Source organism: Phyllosticta citriasiana (genome assembly GCF_038021145.1).
Source record: "Phyllosticta citriasiana strain CBS 120426 chromosome Unknown IWZ02scaffold_4, whole genome shotgun sequence".
In the NCBI taxonomy this organism is placed as follows: Eukaryota; Fungi; Ascomycota; class Dothideomycetes; order Botryosphaeriales; family Phyllostictaceae; genus Phyllosticta; species Phyllosticta citriasiana.
In genome coordinates this window covers 909,068-931,254 of record NW_027117281.1, presented here as the reverse complement: position 1 = coordinate 931,254, position 22,187 = coordinate 909,068, and the positions used below count along the sequence as shown (strand labels likewise).

The following is a 22,187-nucleotide window of genomic DNA, read 5'->3' as shown; positions in this document are numbered from 1 at the left end:
GTCCCTTGCAGAGCGCATTTCCAAGAACGGAGTGTTTCATAATTTCCTAAACTTATAAGGACAGGCGAACAGCCAGTGAATGCGTCCGGAGTTCTCACCTAATGAAGCGCAACGAGGATTTTTGATGAGAAATTTTAGGGTCTGGAGTGATAAGGCCGAGGGCGCTTCGGACTTTGCGACGTCATCCTTTGAACATGGCGTTCTGCACGACTCGGCGTGGAGTGGAGCACGACACGAGTCGGTGCAGAGGTGGCCATGGCGATGATGAAATTAAGTCAAGACATCAGGATGCTCGGAGCCTCTCCAACTTGTGGACGTGGTAATATGGGGGCCAGAAAAGAGAAATAAAAATCTATGAAGACAAAGGACACAACGCACATGAAAAAGAGAAAGAGATACCGGACACAATCATCTAAGAAGATGAACAAACCTTGTTGTCCTGCAAGAGTGACCAGCGGCATTTGAGGGGTAGCCAGCATCGGGAAGGTGAAAACGTTCAAGGCGGGAGCTGATGATGAAGTGTATGGCGGAGGTTTTGACGTGCTCTCTGCAGACCTATGTCATGCTGAAGATGACTTGAAGGCCAGAAGACGAAGAGAGTTGTTTGGCATGGCAAAAAGCACAGTCTTCTGGTTCGCGAGTGAAGTTGCATTCATCCCCTGGTTCCATCCTTTGACGAGCAAAGTCGCTGCCGCACTGCCGGAAGAATCGAGATTGTTGTAAGGAGCGTGAAGCAACGGCACAGTGCCAGGTGAGTTCGTGTCGAGATGGCATCGATCAGAAGGCTGTTGGTAGCAGAGCAGTTTCAGGCAGCTGTAAGGCAAGCGTCGTGGAAAGAGGCATTGTCTCGATTGAAATGTCGTCAAACCGTGATGGATTGTGGTGTGGGTAGGTTGTGGAGGATGGCATGGTGTTGCGGCTACTCATACGTGCCGTCGGGTCCGTGGCTTGGCTGGAGCACAGACCGCTCTGTTGCGCGTGGAATCTTCGTGAAGCAGCTGCCGCGCCTGCTTCATCAACATCTGCTTTTGGTTGCGCACACCACTGATTACTCTGCAAGCTTCTACCTTAGTCCACTGACAAAACTGACAATCTTTCTGTGGATCCTACCACCATCGAATCTCTCTCCCGACCACCACTTCCACAATGGCAGAGCAAAGTATGACTCCAAAGTACCCCGCCGAGTGCGACTTTTGTGCTAATCCACCATTTGCAGAGCGCAGCCGTGTCTTCTTCGATATCCAGATTGGCAGTCAGCCTGCTGGTCGAATTGCTCTCGAGCTTGTAGGTTCTTACCATCTCATCTCACTCTGACCCAAGACTGACATTTGTAGTACAATGACAGTGAGTTCCCCTCTGCTTACCACCAGGACGCCGTTTGACCGACCGTGGCTAGTCGTTCCCAAGACCGCTGAGAACTTCCGTGCCCTGTGTACTGGGGAGAAGGGAGAGGGCAAGTCCGGCAAACCCCTTCACTTCAAGGGCTCCGGTTTCCATCGCGTCATCAAACAATTCATGATCCAAGGTGGAGATTTCACTGCAGGCAATGGTACAGGCGGCGAGAGTATCTACGGCGAGAAATTCGAGGACGAGAACTTTGAGCTCAAGCACGAGAAGCCATTCTTGCTGTCCATGGCCAATGCTGGTCCAGGTATGTCGCGTCGGAAGTCTGGGATGCTCGCGTCGAGCTGACAGAGACTTGTGCAGGCACCAACGGCTCCCAATTCTTCATCACCACCGTCGCCACGCCTCATCTGGACGGAAAGCACGTCGTTTTCGGTGAAGTCATCAATGGCAAGTCTGTTGTGCGCCACATCGAGAACCTACCCACCGGCGGCCAGGACAAGCCGATCCCAGACAAGTACCCCATCATTGCTGATTGTGGCGAGCTTACTGGAGACGACTACGTCAAGTGTACCGAGCGCGTCCCTGACGCCACTGGCGACCCTTACGAGGAATTCCCTGAAGACCAAGCGGAGGAGCTCAGTGCATCTGAAGTAATCAAGATCGCGTCGGAACTCAAGGACATGGGCAACAAAGCTTTCAAGGCAGGCGATGTCCGTCTCGGCCTCAGCAAGTACCAAAAGGGACTGCGCTACCTCAACGAATACCCCGAGGTAGAAGAGAAGGATGGGGCGGACGCAGAAAAGCAATTGCAGGCTCTACGCTTCAGCCTGAGCAATAACAGCGCACTGCTGCAGAACAAGGTCAAGGACTTCGAGGGCGCGATCAGGAGTGCGACATCGGCGTTGGAGGTCAAGGACGTGAGCCCTGCGGACAAGGCCAAGGCATTCTACCGCCGGGCTCAAGCTCTTGAAGCTCGGAAGCACGAGGAGGAGGCTATTCAGGATTACGAGCAAGCTCAGGCCCTGGCTCCAAACGATGCCGCTGTTGTCAACTCTTTTACCAACGCGAAGAAGAAGCTTGCTGAGCTGCGCAAGAAGGAGAAGGCGGCATACGCCAAGTTCTTCTCGTGAGCTTGAGTAAGCTACTACAGATGTCCGCATATATGACACAGCAACACTCACCACAAGCTCCAAAAGTTGGCGTTGGAAGAGACATGGCCGGCATCAGACGTGCTTCAGATTATTTCTCACCCAAGGTCAATGAATGCAAGGTTTGCCAGATCCAACGAAAAAGAAAGATCGGGCTATCATGGGGTACCTTGTCGCGTGGCGGGGTCATGCAAGGATATCATTTGGCAAGCCCACCACCCTTCCTAGGGGTAAGTTGCGATTCACATTCTGCATCTCATTCAAACCTCCTACAAAACTCTCCCGTGCTTCTTCATTTCGTGATGGCTTTGCAAGCCGTCAAATCCGTGCCAGTGCCTTTGACCGAGACCGACGAAGTCACTCCTCTTCTCGCTACCGGAGCAGCTTCCGATATCAACTCGCCTTCGCCATCGAGGGTCACCCTGAATCGACGAGCAGCCCACTGGCCCTATGCTGCGCTTCTCTGTGGCTTGCTTTCTCTTGTAGCGGACCTTGGCGATGGTATCACCGCAGCACCTGAAGTTCGTCTCCTCGAGATGGCCGTCTGCCGCGACCATTACCGCGCTCATGAACCCCGCTTGATAGGGCCCCCACCTCTGTCATACGTACCTGAGAAGAACTGCAAGGTAAAGGATATACAGGTGGAGCTGGCATACCTAAGAGCGGTGTTGAAGATATTGACAACCGTGCCGGGTAAGCCGCTTCGTCGTCATGTTTCTTTCCTCTCTTTCACCCAATTGAGCCTTAGTTCGAAACATTGTTGGATGCACAAGTAGAGACATTGTTGAATCCTCCCCATTACTTCCTTTAAGCAACTCTCCTCCATGTGTTCCGAGGGAGAGCCTAAATGATCCCGATCTCTTCCGCCACTTTATCTCTTCCAACTTTTGATGGCCATTGTGGTGCGCCACAATGTTTTCCGTCAGCTAGCGGGGCACGATGTGAAGTCATGCTCACGCCTCTCTATTGCAAGGGGGCTCTTTCTCGCAAGTCATTTCTTTCTATTTTCTCTGAGATCCTCTCTAATCTCCTCAAACTAAAGGTCTTTTGTGCACCGTTTTCTATGGCCGTTTAGCGGACAAATGGGGAAGAAAACCAGTTCTACTCATGGGAGTGTGCGGACAGATACTGAGTTTTTTGTGGATGATATTCGTGTGTGAGCCCACCTCATTCTTTCAACATGTCGAACTTCCCATGCTTTCCACCTGCGCCGGGTACACGCAGCAAACCATCACTGACACATTGAAATCTCTTTGGGCCTAGGCTACTTTCACACGCTCTTCCCCGTCCGCCTCGTTTGGGCGTCGAGCTTGTTCCAATTTATGGGTGGAGGTCATCGCGTCATTGGCGCCATAATGAACACAATTATTGTCGACGTCGCGCCAGAGACGGCTCGAACAACTTCTCTTTATGTCCTGGGAGCAGCCATCCGCGTCACCGACATGCTTGCTGCTGTCGCCGGCTCTGTCCTGCTCGAGCGGGATATGTGGCTGCCTTACGAAATCGCAACGCCCGTCCTTCTCCTGGCGTTGCCTATCTGCCTCGCCATGCCTGAGACGCTGGTCAAGACGACGGAGCGTACATCGGCAAATGCAAAGGCTGCGACCTCGTCCAGTAAAGACTCCGGGGCGGCGAGATCGTCGTCCTCGTCCTCTGCTGCAGCTGAGTCCAGTGCGGCACATGGACCTCCCTTCAAAGGACCCAGCTTGGGAGAAAGACTGAAAACCTCTTTCATTGTGTCTCCTGCGTCCCTTCTTTCTCCTCTTTCGCTTGCCTTCCTCATTGTCTTCCTTAAGACCTTTGCCCTCGCGTCAAATACTCTCTTCCTGCAATACGCGTCAGCAGCGCTGAGCTGGAGCATCGCTCGAGCAGGTTACCTGCTCTCGATTAAAGGGGCTCTCTCTCTAGCAGTGCTCATCGGGCTTCCGGTGCTGGGGCGCTGGCTCACAGGAGGCGGCGCCAGACGCAGGACAGGCGAGGTCGAAAGAAATGGAGAAGCGTTGGAGGACGAAGAAGACGGAGAGGAGAAGGCAGTCGGGACTCGGATGGTTGATGTGTGGGTGGCCAGGGGCAGCTTAGGCCTGCTGGCCGTGGGATGCTGGTGCGTCGCGGGCGCCGGAGCAGCTGGTCAGAGAGGACCTGCAGTCATGGTATTCGGTATGTGTTTATGCAGTCTTCTTCAACCAGCATCATGGCCGGACTTCCACACCACAGCGCACTCACTCGCTTGCATGAGTGCTGAAGCTAAAATACGATACCACTGCAGGCCTCATTCTTCTGTCCCTCGGCAACGGGATAACGCAAACGATGCGCGGCCTCGTCGCACATTTCTCCGCCTTGGGTCCGCAGAAACCTCGCTCGTCCCGCCCATCCTCCCCCTGCTCCCCGTCCTCTTCCTCCTCATCATCGCCACATCCCGCACCTCCACGCTCCTCCGGCACCGGAAACTTGTACGGGACGCTCGTGCTCTTCGAGCTCGCAGCCATTTTGCTCGGCAACGCCGCTTTCGCCGCGCTGTACGGAGCTGGCGCTGACCTAAAGGGTAGCGGTGGCGCTTGGCTTGGGTTGCCGTTTTGGGTTGCTGGGGTACGTCGGGTCGTGTCTTTGCCTATTTTTCTTTTCGATCTTTTTTGATATTGTTGATGTGACACAGCTGACGCTTGACTTGTCTTCATAGATTATTTTCTTCCTCGCCATGCTGGTAGCAGCAGCGCTGCCGGCCAGAGAGTAGTCGTAGTGCATGGATGTCGCGGCAGTTAGCTGGCGAGTGGTAGCCGAAGACCACAACCGCAGCAGCAAAAGACGAAAGAGACGAACAGACGGCCCGGCGAAAAAGAAAGCAGGTGAAGCGCGGCAGCAGCGGCGGCGGCGGCGGCGCTAACGACAACAGCAGCAAAGAAAGCCGCCAAAACAGTTCAGCCGCAGGCATTGAACCTGCGGCCTACGTCTGCCCGCTCGGAGGGAGGTAAGCGGATAATACAATACACTACAATCTCTCCCTCCAGAGCCGATACCCCCCTCCCGGGCGGGGGGTCGAACTCACAACCTACCAGCCGGCTGCCCCCTCCGCCCCGCATGGCGCAGAATCATCCGCAGTCGACTGAACGTCATACTGCGCCATGCGAGGCGGGCTGGGGGCAGCCGGCTGATGACTGGTTGCTCGCGTTTTTGGGTTTTAAAGTAGGTGCTGTGGGTTCTGGGGTTTTTGGTGGTTTGGTGGGTGTAGGGCGCTACGGTTTGGAGTTTGGAGGATGGAGGGTGTCTTGCTGCTGCTGTTGGCTTGTTTTAGATGTCTGGTATCGCTGATGTGGTGTGTGTACTGTTGATGGTGAGGTTTTGGTGAGCCTTGATACATACTCTTCTTGATAGAACAGCTTCTATCTATCTATGTGGCGCAACGAAATTAGACTTTTGCTTCGAAAGGTCAGGTCAGAGTACAACAGCGTGTGCGTATCTCGAATTCTGTTAGACATCAACGCAAGGCGAAGCGAGTCTGTTCCTACTTCAAAACGATGCTAGTTCAATGTATGTTTGATTTCGGAGTCAAAAGTCTTTGTTCGATTGCTTGCAAAGACGGTGCGTGGTAAATAAATCAAGACATTGCGGTTTCATGACGACATTGCAGAATGAATGGACAACTGAAGGACGACAACAGAACAAAAGGACAAGCGGAAAGCTGAACACAACACCAACAAGACAATGGTGAAGACCAATCGCGCTCCATCCCTCCTCCTCGTAGTATCCAACCCCAAGAGCTCATCATCCAAAGGAACCCACCTACCCCGACCTCGACACCTCGACATTCGCCACACCGCTGCCGACATCCTCGAGTCCCTCGTTCGCCATCGCCTTCGCCTTCGCAGCGGCTCCGCTCATGGTCGCGTCCTTGGAGCTGTCGTCGACGTCCAAGCTGCGATCCAAGCCCTTGCCCTTGCGCCGCTCCTCCTGGCCTGGCCGCACAACCTCTATGGCGACGTCCGTGTCCTTGCTGTACACGCGCAGGCCAACCACGACGACCGCGTTCCACGGGTCGCGCTCGATCTCGTCGTCGTCGTCTTCGGCTGCGGCGTCGTTGGCCGCGGCCGCTGCTGCATTGTCGTCGCCGCCTCCGCCAAACGCGGCGAGAGGGGGCGGCAGCAGGGCGCGCGGGAGGAGCGAGTGCGGCACCTGGGCTCCCGCTTCGTTGTTCTCGTCCTCCGAGTCGCTCGTTAGCGTGTCTCCGTCGATTTCGGAGTCCCAGGTCAAGTCCGAGTCGGAGAGGTCGAACGGCTGCGCCGTCAGCGAGCCGGCGACGGACGAGGCGCGCGAGCGCGAGCCACCACCGTTGCTGTTGGCGCGCATGCTGCGCGCTCCTGGGCGCACGGGCAGGGAACCAACGTGCGGCGAGAGTGTCGAGCGCCGGATGGGAGGGCCCGGCGACGAGGCCCGCGAGTCGACTGGTTTGCCTTCGTTGTCATTGTAGCCGCCTCGGCCCTCGTTGTAGCCTCCTCGTCCTGCGTTGTAGCCTCCGCGACCAGTATATCCGGAAGGTGAGCGGCTGCGAGCGACTGGAGGTGTGCCTGGCTGGTGGGCATGCTGCACATCGGCAGTCTCATTGTAGCCTCCCCGTCCATTGTATCCACCCCGGCCGCCATACCCAGATGGCGAACGGCTACGACCGACGGGAGGCGTCCCAGGGCGAGGAGCTGATGGCTCCGAAGCCTCATTGTAACCTCCGCGTCCCTGATTGTAGCCTCCTCGGCCAGTGTATCCTTGCGAGGGGGAGCTGCGCTCAAGATGACCCTCAGTGGCGAGCTGCGAGTCAGAATCGGGAGGTGTTTCGTTGTAGCCACCCCTGCCATTGTAACCGCCCCTACCGTTGTAACCTCCTCTTCCAGTGAAGTCTGCAGCAGGAGAGACGCGGCCCTCTACAGGATGCGTGTCGGGGATGCGCTTGTCGAAGCTGGTCGAAGGGAGAGTCTGAGAATGACCACGGGAATGATGGGTCGAAGACGACTCAGAGTCGTTATATCCTCCCCGGCCTCCGAAGCCGCCTTGGCCGTCAATTGGAGTGGGAGCCTCGAAAGTGAGGTGAGGGGACATGAGGTGCGAAGAAGACACACCAGTCTCTCCCGCCTCGTTGCCCGAGACGAACTCGGGGAAAGACTCGGAACTCTCGTTGTATCCGCCGCGGCCGTTGTAGCCTCCCCGACCATTGTAGCCTCCACGTCCATTGAAACTGTTCTGAGCAGCCTCCAGGCGCATGGTGCTGACCGAGGTCGACGACTTGGCGCGGTGACGAGAGCGAATTGAAGGGCGTTCGTCTGCCTCATCATGAGTCACGCTGATGCCCAGCGGGTTATCGTCTTCCTCGTCGATCCTATGTTCGTATGAACGAGGCGTCGGGAATCCACTAGCCATGGCCTCCTGCTTGGCAGCGAGCTTCTCTCTCCTCCGCTGCTGCTTGATGTGCTCCTTTTGGCGACTCTTTTGCTTCCTCTCATGATGCTTCTTCTTGCGCGCCTTTTCACGCTCCTTGCGCTCCTGCTTGTCTCGCTGCTTCTTCTCCCTTTCCAAGTGGCGGAACTGTCCCTTGGCATGGGCGAGATCGTAGCTCAGACCAGTCGAGAGAAGCTTCTCCCTCCGCGGAAGGCAGGTCTCGCGCACCACCTCCTCGGGCGTCTTCACGTCGGGGTATCTCTTGGCAGTAATCTTCAAGAGGACGGTGTACCTTCCGGCTTCGAGGTTGAGCTCTGTGCTGACCGAGCGTTTCATGTAGTATGCACCGTTGCTGCGGACAATGTAGTCCTCTTCGTCGCCGCGATGCAGTCTAAACATGAGGTGGAACTCATAAGGACCCTCGAGACCACAAAAGTAGCGGTCGTCGAGCTGCTGGAGAACAATGACGACAGAGCTCGGCTTGCTGAGGGTGATGCTGAATTTGGTGTCGTGGTAATCGACGGACCAAGGAACGTTCAAGCTCGTCCATTGCTGGGTGACGGTCCATTCAGGACCAAAAAGTCGAGTGCGATCAAAGTGCTGGTAGTTGCGGAGAAGATCCCTGTAGCTGATCCAGAATACGCCGTCGTCTCCGAACCGGTGGTTCAGCTTCTCCATCCACTCAGGGGTCCACTCTCGGGAGCCGTCGCTCCACGCACCCTTCCACTCGGACCTGCCCCACGGGTTCCTAGAATTTTATTAGATGGCGCGACTTGGAGTCCCAAGGTAGGCCTACCTCAACTTCAGGAGCTTGTTGCCCTCAACCTCACGGGCCTCCATGATCGAATAGGCATGCCTTTCCTGAATGCCCTTCCGCTCGCCATAGATGCCGCCCATCTGACCGCATCCGAAAAGAAAGTCTTCATTCACTCTGATAAGCTCCTCCCAAAACTTTTGCTTATCGAGAATATCTGTTGAAAAAACCTCGGTTGTAACACCGCCGGTCAGGTCTTCAACGCCTTCGCCGACGAAGCCTCCGTTGATGACAGCGTAGTCGCCATGGGCCTTGGCGTAAGCCTTCTCGAGCAGGGGCAGCCAAGTCTCGTTGGGATCGCTGCACTGGGCAAAATACAGAGCGGTTGAGCCAATTTGCATTTCTCGGCGATATGCATCGTCAGGGTTTTTACGATTGTGAATTTCCAGCCACTGCTGACGGTCGCGTGTCGACTCGTCGAAGTCTTCCTTGATCAGGTAAAGTTTGTCGTCAATGACTTCCGAGATCCACTCGCCATCTAGATACGCAGGTCAGATGGTGTTCTATTTTCTTGGTATCGGTTGTGGGTGGGGTGGGGTTGGCTGGCAGGGGAAGGTGTGGCGCCAGGGGTAGGGTGGCACAAGACCCAAAAACAGAACTTGGCGTAGTGGTACCAATAGGAAGATTGAAAAAAGGAATCAGCAGATAATGTCTCACCTCGGTGGAAAACAAAGCCGTAGACGCCCACCATCTGATCGCGGGCGACGCAGACCTGGTCGATAAGGCCTTTCTTATTGCTGCACGTGCACAGCGCAGACATGAGCCAGCAATCGCCATCGTTGCCCTGTCGAATGTCGTTGGCGGTGGCACCCTGAATGAAGAATTGTGGTTTATCAAAAATGTCCTGCGACGGTCAACATGAATTCTAGGTCAAAACGAGCGTCAAATGCTCCGAATGCTCTCACCTCGACTCTCTTGACGCTCATGGGCTTGAGATCGGTGGTTTCTTGGTCCAAGGCCGTCAAGCAGTCGGGCGGGGCTCCCGTCTCTCGGCTGCGCCGAAAATCGGCCTCAATATCAAAGTGCGGGTCTCTGTATTTTTGGTTGATTCTCCTGCACTCCTTGACAATCTTGTCGACCTTGGCCTTGCAATGGGCCACGGCTTCGGCGTAAGAGGCAATGGCATTTTGTCCGGGACTGAGGTCTTTCCGGCGTTGATGGGCCGCTCGCTTGGCGTAAAGGTTGTCGGGCAGGATGGTAAAGATTTTGCCCGGGTGCTTTGTGTTGAACTTGTCCCAGAAGTCATCGATTGACTTTTGGGGAGGACGCTCGGGCCGAGGCATCCTGCGTCGGGACGGGCCTTGCTGCTCTTCTGGCGGCTGCTGGGATGGTCTCGCTTCGGGGTCGTGGATGGACGGAGTGCGCGAGTGGTGTGGAGAAGAAGCGTTTCGGTCGACGAGGGTTATATTACGATTACTGAGTCTCTGTGGATGCATCCCGGCCGGCGGCTACTGCGTCAATGGAGAAGGAAAGATTTGCTTGGTAAAGGTTGAGGGCTTGATCATGGAGGATTCATGTGGACGGAGGCGGGGTTGATATAGGCCAGGTGGATAACAGGTGTGGAACAGGTGGAGCCGGGGCAGGCAATGGACAAAATAGAGAAAGGGTGCGGCTGAGGAGGGCAGCATCATGGTGCGATGCTGGCTCTGGAGGCGCATAGGTTTTCAGAGACTGGGGGTGGGGGCGGTAAGCTGGAAGCGGAGACTGTCAGCACACCTAGAGAGCACCTATCCTATCGATAAGCCAATCGGCACGGTGGATAGTGAGAGGCGGTGATATTTTTGCCAGAGGTGCTGCAACTGGCCCGACTTCATGGTAGGGCTGGTGTCTCGCTGATGCTCTCTCTTCTCACCACCACGATACCTGCAGGGACGCTGGAGCCTGTCTCTCTCAGGTTGGTTGTCTGCATGTCAGCTTCCACCCGCACACCGTGACATCGACCCTCATGTTCCATCGCATCGCATCCATCACCACTGCCGAGCAGCGCACCGACTCACCTCCGCCTCGACCTCCACCGTCATAATCTGACGGCACCACCAGCTCCGCCCCTGCCCACCGTCTCTTCGCCTGGACAACCCGGCAGCCGTTCCCGCATCTTGTGCCTTGGGATCGCTGTGAGCTGACGCCTCTCAAGCAGCCCGCACTGCCGTCATCACCGTATCTGTATCACATCACCCGGCCGAAACCCTTGGCCAGCTGCTGCTTTCTTCCTCTTCACAGACCCTGCCCTGGACCGCATATGCCCGCGTCTTCTTGCAGACATTGCGCGTGCCTTTTTCCGCGAGCCGAATTGAATGCTCGTGCGCCAACCCTCATTCCACTTTGCCGTGGCTTTGATCTGTCGTCAACCGGACATTTGGCTCGCGGCCCCTGTGCGTCTGCCCTGTGTCGTGCGACCTTCTAAAACGAGCATTCACCAGTTACCCAAATACAAGGCGATCGAGGAAAATGGTTGCTGCTTTTTCTCTTTTTTTTTTCTCCCCCTCTCCCTCGAGCACTGTACAGGTATCACCCTAGAGAAAAAGCGTCAGCATCCGTGCACCAGGGCCAAGACGCAACGCGACCTGTCTACGTAGAAAAGAGACATCTTTGCAACATTGCTATGATTCGACGACGCACAAACAGGGCGCAGGCATGCAGGCAGCAAGGCAGGCATGGATGCCTAGGGCTGTAGCTGCCATGTCCACCTCAGGCAGGATTGTCGCTAAACTAGGTAGACACAACGAGGCAGCTTGTAACATGCCATATCCCAAAGAGTCAAGCAGTAGTGGCCATTTCTGGATCACAGATCAAGCAACCATTTGATGCGGCTGACTGTCGGCAAAAGGGGCAAGAAGGGCACCAAAAAAAAAAGGGAAAAAAAAAAAAGAAAAACCGCCAAGAGTACTCTTCTTTCATTGGAACAGAATATTCAGCTGCAGCTGTAACGAATTTGGGTATAATGAATTGGGGGTATAACGATCGCTGGAACGACAGTAAACACCGTTGCAGATGACCGACAGCTGGGAAATTGAGAAAACCCGCAAAATCTGCTCAAATGCACACAATAACGAATGCTGGAGCGGCCAGTCTCCTCCAAGTTGCAGTCTCTGTTGAAGGATGGCTCTCTTCAAGACGTCCGACAATACTCCATCTCACCACGGCACTCACTTCCTTGCATGCTTGCAGTTTATCCAAAGCTTACTTGGCTTCGTGAGTAGTGAAGGCAGCCTCGGGCTTGGCCTCGGCCGCAGCCGCGAGGGCGTCAGACTTGATCTCGGGCTTGGTCTCCGTCTTCTCAATCTTCTGCTCGGGCTCTACGCTCCTGTTTTGTTCATTAACCTCCTTCTCGTCCGCAGGGGCTGCGTCGAGGTTCGGGTGGTCGTCAAGCGGACCGCTGGTCGCCGACATGCCCGGAGCGGGCTGGGTTTTGGGAAGGGGCGTCTCTTCGACCGGGGCTGGCTTGGTCTCAGGCTCCGCAGCTTTGCCTTCTGTCGCGGGGGCAGCCTTTGACTCGGCCAGCGCCTCGGTCTTTTGTTCAGTCACAGCTGGTGCAGCCGATTCCGGAGCGGTGGAGGCGGAGGCAGGTGTTTGCGAAGGCTCGCTTGTCGCTGGAGCTGGATCATTGTGAGCTCACGTTGTAAAGGTGCGCTTCTTGAGACACCGTCGACATGAACGCTTACCAGCAGTCTCCTTCGCTGCATCGGGCTTCTTGTCAGTTTCACCGGCCGGCTTGGGCTCCTCTGGTTTCTTCGCATCGACTGCCGGAGCAGCCTCAGGAGCAGCACCAGCGGCGGCAGCAGGGGTAGCAGGGGTAGCAGGGGTAGCGGCGGGCGCGGTGGCGGGGGGAGTCGTTTTAGTAGGCGGATTAGGCTCGGTCGTTGCGGTACCGGCAGCCTGGTTCGCGGACGCTCCATTCGTCGCCGCGTCCTTTTTCGCCTTTTTGCGCTTGAAGAGGTTCTTGAAGACCTTCTTCATCGTGGCCATTGAATCGGGAGCTAGGGAACAACAGCGTCAGCGTTTGGTAGGGAGACAAGCTTGCTGTCAGCATGGTGTGTGCCGTCTGCTCGTAGCTCGGCGGCGGTGAGGGAGCCAGGCACTTACGGACGCCAGGCATGGTGGGCAGGATCGGCGAGAGCAGTGGAGCGAGGGTGAGGAGGAGGGGGTCAGCGAACGGGGTTTTTGAGGAACTACTCTGGCGGCCCAAAGGAAAGAGGCGGTCGGCGAGTAGACGTTAGTTGTGGGGTGGAAGCATGAGGAGTCGTGAGACTTGAGGGAGCTCGTCCCGCTTGCAGTGGGTGTGCTGGGATGCAGCTTGCTCAGCCCCAGATTCTGTCGGGACCGTTTCATCGTGGCTATTTTTGGCCCAAGCGCCCTGCTGACTCCCGCCCCGTCTACAACGGCATCTCTGCCTACAGCTGCTCAAGTGCCGCCATCCATCCATTACTCGCAATCCCCGTGTCCTGCCACTTCTCGTGAACAAATTGGTGCATTGAGGTCCGAGATGCGAGACGGCCCTCATTTCTTAGCTGTCCTCCAATCGCTGCGCCCCCTGCCGCGACACTCCAAGAGCCTGGGCCAAATTTGCTGCCGCCGGCCCGAGAAGGCTTCTTTTTGCTCGGGGAAATGACTTATGCAATTTCATTTGTCTAAGGCGCCGGATCTTTGCATGCCCAAGGTGCTTGTGCGGGAGCCATCGCTCGCCTCTTCTTGTCCTCCTTCGGACCGCGATGTTGTAGTCGGCCTCGCCCAAGGCGCTGCCATCGTGGCATTCCCGGCTGCTGAGGCAGCGGGTATCTGCGTCATACCTTGCCGTGATCTACCCGGGCCCCCGGCCCCTGCGCCCCCGGATGGCCTTGCCCAGGGCGCCGCTGTCATTGGCAGACCAGTCTGGGGATTTGCAGAAAACCCCTGGGTGACCTGCGGAGGCAGCCTTTGTGACCCTTCACTTGCTTGAGATGTAGGAGGAGTTCTCAAGGGCTGGTTCTGTGTATGGACCGACCTGGGCGGTTCTACCGCTGTTGGATCTTTCTCCCAGCAGAAGAGGGAGCCAAACGGAAAATGCTGCACCACTGGAAACTTTGATAAAACTTCGGCGTTGTACATCTTCAACATGCCCTGCGCCTCTTTGTCAGCCAGCCAATATGAGCGGAAGAGACGATTGAGCATGCCTTGTTGATCTTTGCCCAACCAGCTTTGACACCAGATATGTCATACAGGATGGGGCTGTGTTCCCAGAATGGACCCTTCTTCACATCGTAAATGAAGCCGATGGCGCTGAAATACATGTTCGTTTTGCGCTCGCGTTGAACGATGTTAGGTTTGGCGATATCGCCCGGATCGGGGGCATTGGGTAATGAGCCCTCTCCAGGAATATCAGCAGGGCTGCAAATAGGGGGTGATAGTTGGGCAGAGCCAAAGATGTACGGGACGAAGGAGTGGTCGTCGAGTCCCCAAACACCATGCGAGCCAGCTGGTTCCAATGTGTAGGTGAGAATCAAGCGACGAATCAGCTCGAGATATCTGCCACCATGTCAGATCCATCCGCAGTCCAGGAATGACCCACTTACGGCTCAACGACCCCGATGACGATCCCACGTTCCTCCACGCCAGGGTCTGCTTCCGCAAATCCCCCCAGTTTCCAGATGCCGCCCAAGAATGCCAAGAAACTCAACTCATGACCCGTGCCATAATCTAACCTCTGAGCACTCCCGAAGCTGCCGAGAAGGTATGCAACGAGTTCGTCTTTTGCTCTGACACCCTCGTTGACGTCTCTTCCAAACCTCAGAACTTTGGATGAAACGGCTTCGTCCAGCCAGGTAGGCAGCCGTTGCTCCACAATCTCGAACCATTTCCGAAAACTGACGTTGCCGAAACGACGTGGGCCAGGATCTGGGGGAGCCTCATCAATGACGGCACCCAGCTTCTGCAGTAAGCTTCCGAGCTTCTGCACCGGGTCGGAGAAGGCGACTGTTTCGCCGTGCAAGCTCCAGGTCCGATACGAAGAGTCAGTCTTCTTTGGAAACATGGCGGCATTGAGCTGCAGGAGCCAGGTCATGATATCCGCGTAGCCTGTGGATGTGAGGAAGAAGTTGACATCTTCGCCATCATTGATTTCCTTCTTGGGCGTCTGGAAGCGGTGCGTAGAAGCAGGATCGAGCTTGACGAGCGGCTTGTTGGCTTCTAAGGCGTTTGCCATGGTGTAAGGTTACAGAAGCGCGGTCACAGAAGTTGAGGAGACTGATGGACGATGACATCGACAGGCCTTTCACGTGCGGCCAGGAACAGATTTACGGTAGCGGGGCTGGCCCAAGCTCCTTGGTAGCTTACCTTAGCTGACGTAGGTTGCTTTAGCCTTCCAAGGTCTAGTAGGTAGAGCATTACCTAATACTGCACAGCCTGGGACGGACCCAATCGAACAAGAAGCTGCCTTTCCACTGGAATCACCACAAATACCTGCAAGACGTCTATGGAAAACGATGGCAATTCTGCGGCCTTTCTCCATGATATGATCTTATCTTATCTGATCCTCTCGGGCCGATCGCATTCCTCGCCGCGGATGCCACGGCAACCGCAGGTGGAGACATTCAGCTTCAAGTTTACGGCAGATCCAAACTGCGACTGTTTCTCTCGATACTGCTATAACGGGAGCGCCATTCACCAACTACTTACCTGGAAACCTACTTCACGCCATGGTGCGAACGACACGCGCAGCAGCTCGTCGCCAGGAACGCGAAGTCGGTAGCTATTCCCCGCTCACAAGCGGCCAGCCGACTAATCGTTGAGACGTCCAGGAATCTGCCGGTGCAGACAACGCAAGCGAAGCAGATGGACCTTCGACACAACTTTGGGTAGAGGCGAGCCAGGAGAGAACTCTGCAGACGAAGAAGACGCCCGTTGACTACCTCAACTCCGTGCTTCCATCAAGACCAATCACTCGCGATGGAGCCACCAGATCCACCAGATCTGCCAGACCCCTGCCGACGAGGCAAGAACGACTTCTACGACGCTCCCATTCTCGCACTGGGGAGTCGACAGATTCGTCCCATCGGCCTACGAGAAGAATACACAAAGTCAGGCGTGTAGAGCACGAAGGTCCGGCAAGCGATGAGGGGCGAAATGAGTCGGAAAAAGAACACCTCGGGGCGGACGAAAATTCACAAATGGAAGAATCGCGGCAAGATTTCGACAAGAATCATGAAAACAACGATAGCGAAGACGGCGAGCAAAACGGAGAGCAAGACCAAAATAACGAAGGGGAGAAGAATGATATCGAAGGACAACAAAGGGAGGAAAGAGAGGCCGAAGGAGAAGAGGATGAAGAAGAAGAAGAAGAAGAAGAAGAAGAAGAAGAAGAAGATGATGATGATGATGATCAAGATGAAATTGAGGAGGAAAATAACGGCAACCAGGCAAGTAGGGGAAGAGAGAAGGCGCAAGAGCGCGAAGAGGACAGTGAAAAAGAGGAGGAAGACAGGCAGAGTGAAGAAAGTTCCGAGAGCGAAGCAAGCATTGCGGACAACGATGAGCTTTTCGATGATGAAAACGCACTCTTCGGGCTAAAGCAAAAGTTTCACGGGATCCTGAATCGACAAGCGGGAATGAGAGAAATCAAGAAATGTGTCAAGGAGAATGGTCTGGAAATCGAGAGCCAGACCGCCAAGGCTATTGAATCCAGATGCGCTGAGCTTCAAAAATCCATCAGAGAGCATCACGCGGCCCTCAATGGACACGACGAGGGAGACTCGCGGGAATTTTCATCCAAAACAGATGTTGCAGAGGCCACTCGTAAACACACCTCCGAAATCACCAATGTCCTCGACAAGCTCGAAGTTGACCATCCGGAAAGATTCCTCATGCAAGACTTGTACGCATTCATATTCCCAGCTCTTGTGAGAAGTCTTTACATAACGGTCGATCTCTTCGTCATCTTCTTCGGACGCGCAGATGGAAGCATGCCAGCTCCCTATGCAAACCACATTGCCAACTTTGCCGCCGCCATAGTCAAGCTTGGGGACCGCGTGCGAAAAAGCAACCGTTCACCTGCCATGCACCTCAAGCTCAAAAAGCCCGTCAGCAACCACCTCATCGCGCCCTTACGCGCGTGGCACAAGGAACTTCTCGGGGCGTTGCAGCGCTCAGCCGACAAAGAGCAGCGCGAAGCGGACCGCCAGGATGACCAGCGGCGGGACGAGCTCGCCGCCCAGCGCCGTGCAGAGCAACAGCGGCGCCTCGCCGAGCAACAGCCGCGGCGCGAGGACTGGCGACGGCTACACGTGCTGCGCATGAAGGTGGAGCCCGATCCGCGATGCTGGAAGCACCTCCGCCATGTCGAGCTTCCCAAACGCAAGGATGACGAAGCGGACCGGGCTATGGACAATGTCGACTCTAATGGCGAGACCTTCGACCGCGTGGACGCGTTTCAGCACCGCCGTGGGGCAGCTTCTCATCACCAGAATGGCGGCGCTGCGAAGCAGCAGCAGGTGGCGCAAGAGATTGTGGGGCCTGACTGGACGAACGACGAGGGACTGGTGCTCATGCACGCTTTGGACGTGTATGGACAGCGGAACTTTGGTGAGTTGGTTTCCTCTCACTCATTTTGACAACTCGCCCCATCCTCTGTTGAAAAATGCCTTGACTGACATGTTGCCGTCCGCTTTGTATGAATAGCAAATCCGCGCTACGAAGTCTACGCGCGCATCATCCAGGAGCACTGTCGTCTCGGCGGCGCGCTGCGGCGCTTCAGCGTCCTGGAAATCACGGAAAAGTCGCGCTATTTCAAGTGCATGCTTGCGGGCGTCGACTGGGCCGACAGGATACCTACCTTTTGATCTCTCCTCAAGCCGTCCGATGCTTTGACGACTCGATATTTCATGTTCGCAATTTTACTCTTTTCTCCTTGGCGCATTCGCATTTCACATGATACCCCCGTTTTTTTTTCAACAGGCAAGTCATTACGCATGGGGCCATTCGTCTTTATGAGATTTGGGTATCAGCTCTAGAATTTCGAGACTGTTCATTACATTGTTGTCTATCAAGTCCGTTCATAACTTTCATATACACCCCTCTGGTCAACACAGCAGGCTGTTTTGGTACAGAAAATAGACGGGGCGCCATCAGGCATCGACGGCGTTGGCCCTCAAAAACTCGCCCGCTTTGGTGGCCACCTGATCATACTGGTCGGCGAATCCCGCAATGTGCCCAATCAGGGGAATGTCATGGGGCGCGTGGTCGACTATCTCCAGCACGAGGCGGTTGCCCTTGACCTTTTGCATGGCCTCGACCCACTCGACGTTTTCGTGGAAGAGCACCTCAGCGCCGCCCGTCTGAACGAAGACGGGCGTCTGAGTGTGGAAGGGGTACGGCCCGCCGCTGACGTAGGGGTTGTCGAGGGACACGTCCGGGGAGACGTAGACGCGGGCACCCCAGGCGCCAAAGTCCTTGGAGAGGTAGTCGGTGCCGTAATTGGGGGAGCGGGCGATTTGGGTCTTGTCGATGGCGACCGAGGGGTTGATCCAGGGGGACCAGCACCAAGCAGCAGCGGGGGCGGGCAGGCCAGTCGCTTCGCCGTATTCGGAAATGTAACGTAACAGGGCGAAGACGATGTTGCCGCCGGCGCTGTCGCCGCTGAAAACAATGCGCGAGGCGGGGATGCGCAGCGTGTGCAGCAGGTGCGCGTAGGACGTTACTGCGTCTTGCAGCGCGCCTGGGAAGCGCACATTCGACGGCGGCCCCGCGAGCCGGTATTGCGGGCAGAAGATGTAGCGCACGCCGCTGGGCCCGGCGCAGCGGAGCAGGCCGCGCGCGAGAGGACCACAGTCGCGTTCGCGCCCATCTCCCAGCACGAAGGCGCCTCCGTGGAAGTGCAGCACCACGAAGCCATGGTCATTGTCGTTTTCCTTTGTCGGTAGCGAGCCGTTGGCGGCAGCGGCACGGGGGCTTGGGTAAGGCGTAGGGTACCAGGTTCCGCCAATCTTTTCAGGCTTGATGGCGCCGGACTTGTCGACCATCGGGCCCTGGTACAGAGCCGTCTCGGCGGGCGGTATGATGACGAAGCGGTTGCCCTCGCGGCCGGGGTCGAGCGACAGCGGGATGAGGATTTCGAGCATGGCCGAGTGGTAAACAAAGGCCTTGAGGATCTTGTGCCGTACGGCCTGCGGATGGGACCATTGCGGACAGGGTCGCAGCGAGGGAATCAGAAACAGTAGCATCCAGATGGGCATGCGGATTGCTTCGAGGGTGATGGCATACAGGGCGTAGAGGCCCCGTACGGGATGGTGCTGGAGCAGCGTTGGACACATTTCCACCTCAGCGGCTGAACGACGAGGAAGAGGACGTGTCGGGACAGGGAGCTGAGGTAGGACAGAGGCGTTGTTTTAATTCGACCGTCCGACGGCGGCGAGGGCATCGTCGCGTCGGACCAGGCAACATGGCGGTGTTTGCGTTGGCTGCTTACGGCCGAGGCAGGCTAGGAGGCCTAGGCACGGTATAGAGTTGCTGGCGAAGGTTTCGACATAAGAAAATCAGATGAAGGAAGTCGACCAGTGACAGTGGCTGGTGGGGGAGACGCCCGCGTGGCTGGGGGGGGGGGCGGTCCAGGTTGGGGTTCGCCGACTTGCCGAGGCAGCGGAGGTCCGGGCGCCGGACTCGGGAACGGAAACACGACTTCGCGCATCCACGTGCTACATGTCATTTCTTCTTCTTTCGGCATCGTCCCCTTCATGTCTCCGTCACCTATTGACTTTCTGCCTCTCACCATGACTCCTACCGGTACACTCCGATCGACATACGCCTCCCCCGCTTCAATGCTCCAATCCCCCAGAGCGTCTCCTTCTCTGCCGCCGCTTGCGCGCGCTCCTCTTGCCCCCCCCACTCCCCACTCTTCTCTTCGACCGCATTGATAAAGCTGCGGTCTGATACGCTTTCGTCCGCCCTGTCACCCGATAAAGCTATGGCTCTCCAGCATTACCAACCGTCCTATTGCCTTTCCCCTCCCCCTCAATTTCCTCTCCTCCTTCTCTATCCAACGTGGTGCAACAGCAGCGCCGCCATAGACTACACCGACAACAACAATGGCTACCAAAACCAACGGTGCAAAGCCGTCATGGGAAGAAGCTGCCCGTGAAAAGCGTGATGCCATCCTAGCCTCGCTGCCGCGCGAGTACCTGATCCCGGAGCCACTGCCGTCGCCTGAAGAGCAGCGCGATGTGACAGGGGCCTACGCCCACCAATTCCTGACGGCGCGTGAGATCGAAATCACCGAGACGGACGCCGTTGGCATTGTGGCAAAGACGACGACGGGCGATTGGAGCGCCATCGAGGTTACCAAGGCTTTCATTCACCGCGCCTGTATGGCACACCAATTGGTATGCGCCTGTCTTTGGGGAGACTGCCTTTGGAAATGAGGACATCATGCTGACAGCACCAGCTCGGCTGCCTTCACGAGACCGACTTTCCTGCTGCGCTTGCCACGGCCGCCAGTCTCGATGCTCACTTTGCCGAGCACAAGAAACCCATTGGACCGCTCCACGGGCTCCCCGTCTCTCTCAAAGACCAATGCCACATGAAGGGGCTCGACACGACCATGGGCTATGTAGGCTGGATCGGCACGCACGAAGGCGACTCTTCGTCGCCGCTGTACAAGAATTTCAACTCGGTCATTGTGGGAGAGCTGCGGCGCCAAGGGGCGGTGCTCTACTGCAAGACCGCGGTGCCAGCAACGCTCATGGCAGGCGAGACGGTCAACAACATAGTCGGCTGGGTACGCAACCCCAAGAATCGGCTGGTAAGCTGCGGCGGCAGCTCCGGAGGCGAGGGCGCGCTCGTCGCCTTCAAGGGCTCGCCAGGCGGCTTCGGAACCGACATTGGCGGCAGCGTGCGCATTCCCTGCGCCTTCAACGGCCTGTATGGCCTGCGTCCCAGCAATGGCCGCCTGCCGTACGAAGGCATGGCCAACTCGATGGATGGCCAAAACACCATCCTCTCCGTCGTTGGCCCCATCGCCGGCACCCTCGCCAGCGCGCGTCTACTGGCCAAGGCCGTCATCGACAGCGAGCCGTGGTGGGAGGACCCGCTCGTCCACGAGATTCCGTGGCGCGAGGAGCAGGCCGACGCCGTGCGCCGCCAGGGAAAGCTTGTCTTTGGCGTGATGCGCGACGACGGCATGGTTCGCTTAACGCCGCCCATGCGGCGCGGGCTTGAGGCCGCCGTCGAAGCTGTCAAGAAAGCCGGCCACGAGGTGGTCGAGTGGGAGGTCCCAGAAGAGTGCGCTCACAAGCACCTCTTCCACATTGCCGTAAGTGTACCGCGCTTCGCTCCCCTTCCTCCTTCCTGACTTCGACCCCCTTAGATGGAAGCCTGGGCCATGGACGGCGGCGACGACGTGATCAAAGCCTTCGGGCTTTCCGGCGAACCACCAATGCCGCACCTCCTGCTCGACCTATCCGCCACACCAAATCCCCAGATGCCAGCCAGCGCCATCGCCGCGCTCAACGTGCGCAAACGGCGCATCCAGAAAGCCTACATGGACTTCTGGAGCTCAACGACCTCGCTCACATCGACGAACCGCCCCGTCGACGCGCTGCTGACGGCGCCCTGCCCGCACCCGGCCGCCCTCGAGAACCAGTTCCCCTTCACCATGTACACGACGTTTGCCAACGTGCTCGACTACGCGGCGGCGATTGTGCCGACGGGCGTCGTTGTCGACCCGGCGCTCGACGCGCCAGAGGACGGCTTGCGCTGGCGCAGCGACATGGAGCAGCGCGTTCATGAGAAGGCTTTTGATCCTGAGATCCAGAAGGGCGCGCCCGTTACGGTGCAGGTTGTTGGCCGCCGCTTGCAGGAGGAGCGCGTTTTGGCGATTTCTGAGATTGTTGATGAGGCGTTGAAGAAGGCGGCGCTGTCGTAGGTAGGTTTGTTAGTAGACTATGTGGTCGGTGCTGCTGCGCTGCTGCTGCAGGATGCTAGTTTTGAAAGCTGCGGGAAGGTAAGTGAAAGAAGTCTAAGTAAAGTAGATCGTCACTGGCAAGCAAAGTGTGCGACGTTTATCTGTTTGTGCTTCAGCAGACCCTCCCTCGTTTGTCCTTTCTTTCTCCTCGCCTTTGCCTAGGCATCTAGTGGTATGGTGCTTACCCAGTCAGCCGTGCTTCCAAGATCCCAATCAATCTCTCTTAACCATTCGACGCGTGATCTCCGAGCTTTCCTGCACATCGACAGCATGGTGAATCTCCGCCATGATATCCACGTCGCAAAATCCATCACATACACGGGGCGTATCTTGGATGCCTTCTTTCGCGTGAAGCCGCATAATCCGCCCGTCCGTGTCCCCATACACACACACCGAAGAGGTGGGGGCAGAGAAAAAGGCAGACAGGAAGGTGGTGGTCAAAAAGCCATCAATCAACACCAGTGATGACGCAGTAACCTGTTCGCTCTTCTTGCCTCATTTTTCTCCTCACTGTGTTTGAAAAAAAAAAAAAAAA

General features: G+C 56.5%; 8 protein-coding genes across 8 annotated transcripts; 4 read left to right on the top strand and 4 right to left on the bottom strand.

Moving 5' to 3' along the window:
* Nucleotides 1–1,146: 1,146 nt before the first annotated feature.
* On the top strand, nucleotides 1,147–2,477 carry IWZ02DRAFT_488959 (putative peptidyl-prolyl cis-trans isomerase Cpr7; the record flags this gene model as incomplete). Its single annotated transcript, XM_066769521.1, has 5 exons — nucleotides 1,147–1,159; nucleotides 1,217–1,284; nucleotides 1,335–1,344; nucleotides 1,397–1,651; nucleotides 1,708–2,477. 5 exons carry the CDS (start codon nucleotides 1,147–1,149, stop codon nucleotides 2,475–2,477), a joined length of 1,116 nt encoding a protein of 371 aa, XP_066624534.1.
* A 320-nt stretch (nucleotides 2,478–2,797) lies between these two features.
* IWZ02DRAFT_488958 (uncharacterized protein) lies at nucleotides 2,798–5,172 on the top strand (the record flags this gene model as incomplete). Its single annotated transcript, XM_066769520.1, has 4 exons — nucleotides 2,798–3,188; nucleotides 3,759–4,652; nucleotides 4,762–5,081; nucleotides 5,149–5,172. The coding sequence occupies 4 exons, from the start codon at nucleotides 2,798–2,800 to the stop codon at nucleotides 5,170–5,172; spliced, it is 1,629 nt and encodes a 542-aa protein (XP_066624533.1).
* A 1,100-nt stretch (nucleotides 5,173–6,272) lies between these two features.
* On the bottom strand, nucleotides 6,273–10,010 carry IWZ02DRAFT_488957 (uncharacterized protein; the record flags this gene model as incomplete). The annotated part of the gene is made up of 4 exons (XM_066769519.1): nucleotides 6,273–8,661; nucleotides 8,710–9,205; nucleotides 9,385–9,571; nucleotides 9,633–10,010. 4 exons carry the CDS (start codon nucleotides 10,008–10,010, stop codon nucleotides 6,273–6,275), a joined length of 3,450 nt encoding a protein of 1,149 aa, XP_066624532.1.
* Nucleotides 10,011–11,605: 1,595 nt separating this feature from the next.
* IWZ02DRAFT_205839 (uncharacterized protein) lies at nucleotides 11,606–13,020 on the bottom strand. The gene is made up of 2 exons (XM_066762636.1): nucleotides 12,390–13,020; nucleotides 11,606–12,323 (listed from the first exon to the last, which is right to left on the bottom strand). Exons 1-2 carry the CDS (start codon nucleotides 12,691–12,693, stop codon nucleotides 11,908–11,910), a joined length of 720 nt encoding a protein of 239 aa, XP_066624531.1. The 5' UTR covers nucleotides 12,694–13,020; the 3' UTR covers nucleotides 11,606–11,907.
* A 327-nt stretch (nucleotides 13,021–13,347) lies between these two features.
* Nucleotides 13,348–15,032, bottom strand: IWZ02DRAFT_480445 (phosphotyrosyl phosphatase activator; the record flags this gene model as incomplete). The annotated part of the gene is made up of 3 exons (XM_066769107.1): nucleotides 14,277–15,032; nucleotides 13,924–14,229; nucleotides 13,348–13,900 (listed from the first exon to the last, which is right to left on the bottom strand). Exons 1-3 carry the CDS (start codon nucleotides 14,903–14,905, stop codon nucleotides 13,348–13,350), a joined length of 1,488 nt encoding a protein of 495 aa, XP_066624530.1. The 5' UTR covers nucleotides 14,906–15,032.
* An 837-nt stretch (nucleotides 15,033–15,869) lies between these two features.
* On the top strand, nucleotides 15,870–17,537 carry IWZ02DRAFT_488954 (uncharacterized protein; the record flags this gene model as incomplete). Its single annotated transcript, XM_066769518.1, has 2 exons — nucleotides 15,870–17,280; nucleotides 17,377–17,537. The coding sequence occupies 2 exons, from the start codon at nucleotides 15,870–15,872 to the stop codon at nucleotides 17,535–17,537; spliced, it is 1,572 nt and encodes a 523-aa protein (XP_066624529.1).
* Nucleotides 17,369–19,095, bottom strand: IWZ02DRAFT_205820 (Alpha/Beta hydrolase protein). Its single transcript, XM_066762635.1, has one exon. The coding sequence runs from the start codon at nucleotides 19,005–19,007 to the stop codon at nucleotides 17,823–17,825; it is 1,185 nt and encodes a 394-aa protein (XP_066624528.1). The 5' UTR covers nucleotides 19,008–19,095; the 3' UTR covers nucleotides 17,369–17,822.
* Nucleotides 19,096–19,622: 527 nt separating this feature from the next.
* On the top strand, nucleotides 19,623–21,641 carry IWZ02DRAFT_205773 (amidase signature domain-containing protein). The gene is made up of 3 exons (XM_066762634.1): nucleotides 19,623–20,072; nucleotides 20,135–21,001; nucleotides 21,056–21,641. The coding sequence occupies exons 1-3, from the start codon at nucleotides 19,779–19,781 to the stop codon at nucleotides 21,611–21,613; spliced, it is 1,719 nt and encodes a 572-aa protein (XP_066624527.1). The 5' UTR covers nucleotides 19,623–19,778; the 3' UTR covers nucleotides 21,614–21,641.
* The last annotated feature ends 546 nt before the right edge of the window (nucleotides 21,642–22,187 follow it).